Source organism: Pinus tabuliformis, chromosome 2_2, assembly GCF_031772625.1.
Source record: "Pinus tabuliformis cultivar Carrire ecotype Pingquan chromosome 2_2, CPIR1, whole genome shotgun sequence".
NCBI lineage: Eukaryota > Viridiplantae > Streptophyta > Pinopsida > Pinales > Pinaceae > Pinus > Pinus tabuliformis.
In genome coordinates, this window is record NC_142300.1 from 1,073,552,491 (window position 1) to 1,073,561,919 (window position 9,429).

Sequence of the window (9,429 nt, forward strand, 5' to 3'; positions counted from 1 at the left end):
AGAAAACTATTCAAAGGGATGTAAGTGGAGTTTTTTCTCTTCATGGTACTTAGGTTGTGAATATCTCAAGGTTTATGAAGAGGATATGTCTATCATAAGTATGCACTGTTTTTATCATAATATAAAACAGAAGTGTTTTTCTTGCTGAAAAAAAGAAAATAGATTCAGTACTATCATGAATTTTTTAAACATTCAAAGTCTTTAAAATTGACAACTGTAATCTAAATTTTCAAAAATTTATGCCAAATTTTATCATAATCTTAGCGAAATTTCTATTATTTTCAAAACTAATTTATAAATTTTTTAAACTATACTTATCTAAAATTAAATTCAGAAAATAAATTTGCTTCCTCTAGAATTTTAGTATTCACTTAAAAAAATTAATAAAGAAATAAACTAGAAAAATTAATTAAGGAATTTTTCTTCATCTAGAATTTTAGTATTCACTTAAAAACAATTAATAAGAAAATAAACAAAAATAATAATTAAGGAATTTAAATAATAAAAAATTACAATATAATAACTGAACACTAACCATCCATTAAAAAACAATGAAAATTAAACCCAAGAGGGGAAGGTTGGTGACAACTACACGCTAAGCATAGGAAAAAATGTATTAAGATGAAAAAGAATTGCATGGAATCTTGCCCGGTTGAAAATATATACATAAAAATTCTGCTTGGGATCTCAAAGCGATTGACATGGCGTTTAAAACTAAACCAAAAAAAGAAAATATGATCTCAACAAGCTTCGGCATTTGAAATGAATGAATGCCATGGGCAACACAGAACCAAAGGCGATTGAAACTTCTCTTTCCATTCTTTGTTGTGTCATACAGTTGAGGACATAGTATAGACACGATTAAATGGTCTAAAGAGCCACAGATGATCGAAGCTTCATTCTTTTGGTAATTGTATGACACCCGTACAATGAGTAGGAATCTGTTGCTATTAAATAAGCATTAATAGGCATTAAATAAGCTGAGTTGTATATATATACTTTTGCATTTTGTCAGATTAGTTATTCAATCATAATCCTCTACTGCCCTGGCTTATTTAATGCTCATTGGCAAGCCACCCAATAATATAGCAGCAGCCGTACATGTAGGTACCTGTTGTCGAACCAGTCTTTTCATTTATTAATTTTATAATATCCAAGGTATCCATCATGAACCAGTTCTTTTCATTCATTAATTTTATAACATCCAATGTATCCATCATATAACACCAGTCGTATGGGCAGGAATCCATGATTTATGAATCTGTTTTACCAGTTGTTTTCGTTGGTTGGTATGCATTATATAACACCAGTTGTATGGGTAGGAATCCATGGTGTATGGATCCAATTCTTCATTTAATTGCTTTTCAAGGTGTTTGTTCATATGATAAAAATGTGTGTAATTACTTCTCCATGATATTTAAGGTATGCATTGCCTAATCCCTTTTACCAGTTGTTTTCCTTGGTAGGTATGTATGACAGTGAATCATGGTTGACTAATCTAATAGTTGTATGGGTAGGAATCCATGGTGTATGGTTCCAATTCTTCATTTAATTTCTTTTGAATGTGTTTGTTCATATGATAAAAATGTGTGTAATTACTTTTCCATGAAATTTAAAGTATGCAGTGCCTAATCCCTTTTACGAGTTGTTTTCGTTGTAGGTATGCATGAGAGTGAATCCATGTTTGAATCATCTAATTTTCCATTTAATTGCATTTTAAGGTGCTTGTTCGTGTAATTATTATTTTTTTATTTAAGTTATGCATTACATAATTTTATTTATATTTTTATAAGATTTTGTTTCATTTGATAAGTTAAAAATGGGTTTTCTATGCTCACTTTAAGAGACAGAGACTTATAAATTATATAATTTAAATTAAAATAAATGTATAAATGTATGGAGGGAGTTTAATTGGTGATCAAAGTAGTCATGTGAAAAGTGAGAAATCCAAGATTTAAATCCCTTTATTGTAGAAAACAAGTAATAGATATTATTAGATTGTTTAGTTCCTCTAAAATACAAAATATATATGTAAAATTATTTTCTTTACTTCATATGATAAAAAATCTTTCAAGTATTAGAATCGATAACTAGCGAGTCATATACTTATTTTAGTACCTTGGTAAAGTGACCTTTGAGTCAAAAGTATAATCTTTGCTTTGATTTTTTTACTTTATCAAAACCCTACATTGTGAATCTTCTTTTTGTCAATACCAATGCAAAGGTTATAATATGATGGTGGTAAAAGTTTGCATACATATACATATCAATTTGTATTCTTTATTAAACCTTAAGCATTGTCTTCTTTCAATCTCAACCCTTAAATCACATATCAAACTTTAAAATTTTAGGACATATAGAAAATTATTATATTTTTCTAATAAAAATAGCTAAAAGTAATCATTATAATAAAAAACCAAAATAATACATAAATGAAATGGTTTTTTCACTTGAATTTCATGATATAATCACAAGTAAGATTGTGATTTTTTGTTTTCTAAAATATATTTTTGAATGCATAAATGGATTTAGCACCTGAAAAATCTAGAGCATTTAAATTTCACATATTAAATAACTTAAACTCATTTATTTAAAAATTTCTGTCAAACTTTAATTAAAAATAACGAAAAAGAGTATTTCGTCTATAAGTTAGACTACTTTTTTTTATAGAAACATGGGAGACACTCTAACAAACTTACATATATATTTTTTCGCTGCGAGACCGAGTCGCCGCTCTTCTATGCCCTTGCCTTTGGCTCGGCCCTTGGGCTGCTCGCACTGTTGGCCTCCTGCGGGCTCTTCCCTCTACGTCACACTCCCCTTCGCGGTGGCCTTCCTGCGCACTGGGGCGGGCTCTTCCCTCTGCGAGGCGCTCCCCTTCGCGGTGGCCTCCCTGCGCGCTGAAGTTCTGCTGGAGCTCCCCAGTTTGTTGCACCTGAGATGGCTTGTGGGGTTTGATCAAGGCCGCTGTTGTGGTTGCTGCTTCAATGGATCCGCCCCCTCCGCCTCCCCCTTCCGATGCTGAAGCCTTTCTTAAGCTCCTGGAATCCCTGCCAAAGAAGAAAGCTTCAGAGGCTGCGAAATTCGTTAAACGTTTGGACGACATTCCAGAGATCTCGCTCCCCCCTGAGGGTCCGATCAAGGTCGCCCTTTCGCTGGCTGAGAGAGCTCTGGTAGGCCAGTTCACGGGCCTCTGGCCCTCTCCCAAATCCACGGAGAACTGGATTGCTAGAAACTGGGCTCCTTTGATTAAGAATGGTGTCACCTCGTATTTTCTAGGGAAGGGATTCTTCATGTTTGAATTTACTGATAAAGAGGATAAGGATCTGATATTCCGTAATGGCCCCTATTTCATGGGCCCTCAAGGGTTGTACCTCAACAAGTGGATGCCTGATTTTGACCCTTCAGTTGACATTCCCATAGCCGTTCCTGTGTGGGTTAGGCTGCCCAATCTGCGTGTGCATTGCTAGAACTGGGAATCCCTAAAGCACATTGGTAACACCTTGGGCAAATTCATTGATCGTGCAAATAACAAAGATCAATTCGACTGTGCAAGAATCTGCGTTGAAGTTGATCTGGAAGTTGGCTTGCCCGAGGCAGTAAAGATCAGGGTTGGAAGCTGGTCTCATGTCCAGAAGCTGGACTATGAGCAGCTCCCGTTCAAGTGCAGGAAATGTCAGGTTTATGGCCACTTCGCTCGGAACTGTCCAAAGAATATTGAAATGGAGAAAGGCAAGGATGAAGGCTGGACCCAGGTTAAAAGATCCAAAAATACCCACAAAGCCAATCAACCAGGCAATATGAAAGGCAATGGTTCACAGGTTGCCCCTAGCAACCAAACCCCTGCCATGGAAGAACAAGGAAACAAATATATTCTGTTAAGCCCAGCTACGGAAGGTTCCCTAGAACCAGAGCGGTAGAAAGAAGGATTAATCCCCAAAGAGCCCCCCATGGAATCAGTACAGGTGGAAAGCAACGAAGACAAACCAAAAGAGACTCCCATTGTAGAGACAGAGGAGGTGCAAAGTTCGGAGGAATCAGAAGAAGAAGGCGAAATAGGAACTTCGCAAACCTCGGCCAGAAGATCATTGAGAGGTCGAAAATCTGCGCGGGAAAAAAGAGAACAAGAGACCTACAAAGACAAGCTCCAGGGTAGTCAACCAACCCTTGAGAAGCTTTTGGCAAATACTCCGAAGAAGAACATAAATAAGCCTCTGAGCTCTAGGGGAGCTCATCCTTCAAAATGCAAGTGATGAAGATCGTCTCCTGGAAATGCAGGGTTATCGGGAGCAGAAAAAAGAAGAAGCTATAAGAAGTTTGATAAGAGCAGAACTTCCCGACCTACTCCTCATCCAGGAGACTAAAATGGAGGACTATGCCTTCCTCCAGATCGGCAAGAAGTTGTGGAAACAAAGCGAAGGTCTAGCAGTATCAGCTCGAGGTGCTTCCGGTGGACTGGGTTCTATCTGGAATGCAAACAAATTTACAAAGCTCAGAGAAGTTAAAAATACCCATTGGCTGTTCACAAAAATCCATCATACAGAAACATTTATGACACTCTCCCTCTTCAATGTGTATGCTCCCGTCAGCTCAGCAGAGAAAAAGCACTGTTGGGATTCCATTAGGAATCTGGTAGATACTGAAGACTTAGCCAACATTATCATAGCAGGAGATCTTAATCTAACATTATCAGTGGCTGAAAAATGCAGAGGAAGCATCGTCAGGGACCCGGCGCGGGAATGGGTTGAGGACTTGCTGCTCGACTGGGATATGATCGACATCAAGCCTTCGGCTGGGAAGTACACATGGACTAACAAAAGAATCGGACCTGGCCACATCGCTGCAAGGTTAGATAGATTTCTCGTCCAAAGCTCTTTTCTTCTTCTTGGTCTAGAATCTAGAATGCATATCCTCCCTTGCAGTGTTTCCGATCACTGCCTCACTAAACTTGAGCTGTTGGCTCATCTGGATCAAGGTCCCATTCCTTTCAAATTCAACACTCACTAGGCCAAGGAGCCGTCCTTCTTGCCTCTGATAAAAGAAACCTGGAAGCTCCCTGTCAAAGGCTCTGCATTCTTTGTCTGGGAAGAGAAACTTAGGAGAGTCAAAACTGCTCTAAAGTCCTGGGTAAAATCATTACCAAATCCTGCTGTGGAAAGGAAAATGATCCAGGAGCGTCTTGAATCGCATCACTTGGCATCGGAAAATGTTGAGATCACTAAAGAATTACTTGACAAGGAGGCTAACCTTCAGCGCATGTTTCTTAAGGCTAGCTTGGCAGAGGAAGAGTTTTGGAGACAAAAATCCCGCAGTCTCTGGCTCAAGGCGGGAGATAGAAACTCTTCTTTCTTCCACAAGCAAGCTCAGGCCCGAAAATGCTTCAACTCCATCTCAGAAATCAAAGTTGAGACCACCATTCATAGAGACATCAGATGCATAAAAAACGCTGCCTTCACTCACTTCAAAAATCTCTACAGTGAAGAAGAGGCCGCCGATCATGCTCCTTCCATCGTGAATGAGGTGCCCTCCCTGATAACTGAAAGAAATAATCAATTCCTGGATGCTGAGATCACTAATAATGAAATAAAGGCCTCTCTCTTCGCTATGGAACCGGACAAGGCCCCAAGCCCTGACGGTTTCACTGTCGGATTCATTCAAACCTGTTGGCAGATAGTGGAGAAAGACCTATGCAGAATGATAAGGAAATCCAAAGAGTGCCAGAAAATTGGGGGAAGCACCAATTCGGCCTTCCTGGCCCTCATTCCCAAGGAGAAAGGAGCCAACTCCTTCAGCCGGTTTCGCCCTATATCTCTATGCAATATAGGTTATAAGCTGATCACGAAAGTTATTGCCAACAGATTAAAAACCATCCTTCCGAACATCATACCTGCGAACCAGGGAGGATTTATCAAGGGAAGACAAATTGTGGACAACTTTGTCCTGGTCCAAGAGGCGATCCACTCCAGTATGGTCCACAAAGAGAAAGGTATGGCTGTCAAGCTAGATCTAGAAAGTGCCTTTGACAGAGTGAGACACAGTTTTCTATTCGAGGTCCTGCACAAATTCGGGTTTGGCTCCAAATTTGTCAATTGGGTTAAGGCCTGTATCAGCGAGCCCTGGATAGCCCCTCTGGTGAATGGGAGGGCCTCAGATTTCTTCAAAGCCTCTCGTGGTTTGAGGCAAGGGTGTCCTTTATCCCCCCTGCTCTTTGTCCTTCAAGCTTCCGTCCTCAGCTTTCTTTTGAACAAAAAGCAACAAGATCAAGAACTAATGGGTCTGAACATTGCGAGAGGTGTTAACAACATAAACCACGTGTTATTTGCGGACGATTCCCTCTTGCTGGGCGCTGCCTCTGTGTCCTCAGCTAAAAGTTTCAAAGAAGTGGTTGAAGAATACTGTGAAGAATCAGGAAGTAAGCTGAACAAAGGAAAATGCCATATCTACTGCTGGAATACCCCTGCCTCCACATTGCAGGCCATCTCCAGTTGCTTCGGTTTCGCGGCTTCCTTGTCTTGGTCCTCCTTCAAGTATCTGGGTCTCCCTATCTTTTTACATCGCGCTGCCAACAGAGATTGGTTGCCCCTGCTAGAAAAGTTCGAGTCTAAGATTCATTCCTGGGGTTTTAACTGGCTTAATCTGGCAGGTAAGTCAGTTCTAATAAAATTTGTCCTCAACAGCCTCCCCATCTATCAATTTGCAGTGATGCTGGCCCCTGTTGGAATTATGAAGAAAATGGAGGACCATATCAGAAAATTCTTTTGGAAAGGCGAGAAGGCCAACGAAAAGAAAACTCCTCTATTAAGCTGGACTAAAATCTCCATGCCCAGATTGGAAGGCAGACTGAACTTTAAGAACATCAGCATGCAAAACTTGGCGTTGGGTGCAAAACTGATCTGGAGGATTATTGCCCCAAAGCCGGGGTGGGCTCAGATTGCCTTGTGGAAAAAGTTCTTTCGTGGGCAGAGGAAAAGGTGTCTTGACCATCCCAGAGCAAACACTGGCTCACCTATTCAAAAGCTCTGTGCAAAATCCTTCTCCCTAATCAATGATCACGCTCATTGGATCCCTGGCAATGGCAAGCAAATCAGAATTTGGGAGGATCGTATTATGGGCTGCGACCCTCTGTCTGATGATAGATCCCTGTCAGCGCTGAAAGACTGGATGCACAGTTCGGGGTTCAATACACTGTGGGACATATCTAAATGGGAGAATGGATACTGGCTCAGTTGGATAAATTTTGAGGTTCCTCAGTCCCTAACCAAAGAACTGGCTATTTTCTTAGACTTCCTCAATGGTAAGGCTCCTATGAGCAGCAGAAAGCCAGACACTCGTGGTTGGGGCTCGTCGTCTGGGCGCTACTCCGTGTCTCAGGGATACAGGCAACTCTTAGCGCATCCTCATGTTCCCTCAGACCTGAAACCATGGAAAGGAGTCTGGCATCAAAGTTCGCTTCCAAAAATTGACTATTTTTGTTGGCTTCTCTATCACCAGCGAATATTGACGGATGATAGACTCCACAAAAGAGGTTATCATGGCCCTTCTCGCTGTTCCTTGTGTGGTGAACAATCAGAAACCGCTGCGCATCTAATGCTGAACTGTAATTTCGTGGCCAATCTCTGGAATGCGGCCTTAGGCTCTTGGCGGGCGGACATCATCCTCCCCAATAATATTCCAGAGCTGTTTTCGAACTGGAAGACGTCGTATCCTGGAGGCTCTTCCCAAAATGTTCACCTCAAAGCCGCCTGGTGTATCCTTCCCAAATTAATCTGTTGGTTCACCTGGTTGGAAAGAAATCAGAGGATCTTCAGAGATAAGAAGAGAGATCATAATACTGTCTGGATTAAAATAAAAACTCAGCTAAAGGAATGCGTTGGTGATCAGTTGGATGGGGCAGGACTGAGTGACCTCGATGCAGCTTGGAGTGACTCCCTGGACCTCCGCTTCAATGAAATTGTCAGGCCTCCCGTTCTCCCTAAAGACTGGCAAATTCGTCTTAATGCCTCAGATTTCTTGGCTCTTTGTTCAAAGCAGGATCACATTATCCTTTTCTTCGATGGGGCTGCCAAAGGCAACCCGGGCAGATCCGGTGCTGGTGGAGTTGTTAAGAGAGCGGATGGCAAAATTGCTCTTAGATTTGCCTGGGGAGTGGGCTTCAACACCAGTATGCAAGCTGAAGCTCTAGCCCTTTTCCAAGGACTGAAACAACTTAAATCCCTCGGAATCAATGATGCAATAGTGATGGGAGACTCGCAGACTATCATAAAAATTTTCATAGACAGCTCTACCCCAACAGATCTAAGACTGTCCAGATTGATCACCAAAACAAGAATCCTATCAAACTCCTTCCAGAGTTTGAAATTCTATCATGTCAAGAGAGATAATAACAAAGAGGCTGACGCTGAAGCTAATAAAGCAGCCCTTCTCCCCCTCGGAGTGATCCTCAGAGATGGAGAAGAAGGTTGGGATCCCATTCCTTAACCTCTTGGTGATTATGTTTTATTGTCTCTTGCTGAAGCAGTTTGTTTGCATCTTTAATTTGGGAAAAATAGAGGCGGTTGCCCGGAAAACAACTTGTAAAAATCTCTGGTGTAGCATAGAAAAAGAGATCTCGGACCTGGACAAAGAGCTCTCTGGATTTTGCTCTGCACATTGTAATCAGAATTACGGCATTTTGGCCAGAAAGTAATACATCTCTCTATCTGTTTCTGTTAAAAAAAAACAAACTTACATATTAATCTAAAGTAACCAATATATAACACAATCAAAACAATTCTATGAATTTTACGAAAATACTAGATGCATTTAAAAACAAAATGACAATTTAATGTGGGTATAGTTAGCAATTTCATATATATATATATATATATATATGTGTGGGTATAGTTAGCAATTTCATATATATATAGGTGTTAATAGAGATAGATTCATCATTATTATTTAAAAGAAAACCAAATTAATAATAATTGGTTGGTAATTCATAAAAGATAGGTTATATATATATATAAATATATAAATATATTAAAATAAAATATTATAAAAATATATATATTATTAAGTGCTATGTGTGAATGCTAATGGTTTCATCAATGTTGATAGTTTCATTAGTATTATTAATAATAATTTATTGGTAACTCATGAAACCTAGTTTTCATTATATGTATAAATAAATATATTAAAATAAATTATTATGAAAAAATTATTATTAAGTATTGTATGTGAATGGAGATACTTTCATCAATATTATTATTTTAAAAGGAAAAAAACCAAACCATTTATAATAACTTATTGGTAATTCATAAAAATTAGGTTTTCACTCTCACACTCTTTCTACTTTATTTTTGTTAGATTAAGCTTGAAATTGAAGATAATAAAAAATAATTATACTAAAATAAAATATTATTTTGAGATAATAAATAAGTTAAAATATAA

At 39.2% G+C, this 9,429-nt stretch overlaps 1 protein-coding gene across 1 annotated transcript; it reads left to right on the plus strand.

The window, feature by feature from the left end:
• The first annotated feature begins 4,365 nt into the window (after positions 1 to 4,365).
• Positions 4,366 to 8,478, plus strand: LOC149197112 (uncharacterized). Its single transcript, XM_089408566.1, has 2 exons — positions 4,366 to 4,847; positions 5,160 to 8,478. Exons 1-2 carry the CDS (start codon positions 4,366 to 4,368, stop codon positions 8,476 to 8,478), a joined length of 3,801 nt encoding a protein of 1,266 aa, XP_089264692.1.
• The last annotated feature ends 951 nt before the right edge of the window (positions 8,479 to 9,429 follow it).

Bases quoted from the DNA above. Each gene is read 5' to 3' on its own strand.
- LOC149197112 (XM_089408566.1), top strand. From the start codon at position 4,366: ATGGAGGACTATGCCTTCCTCCAGATCGGCAAGAAGTTGTGGAAACAA. The intron at 4,848-5,159 runs GTTAGATAGATT...TGCTGTGGAAAG, and splicing joins CCTGGCCACATCGCTGCAAG to GAAAATGATCCAGGAGCGTC.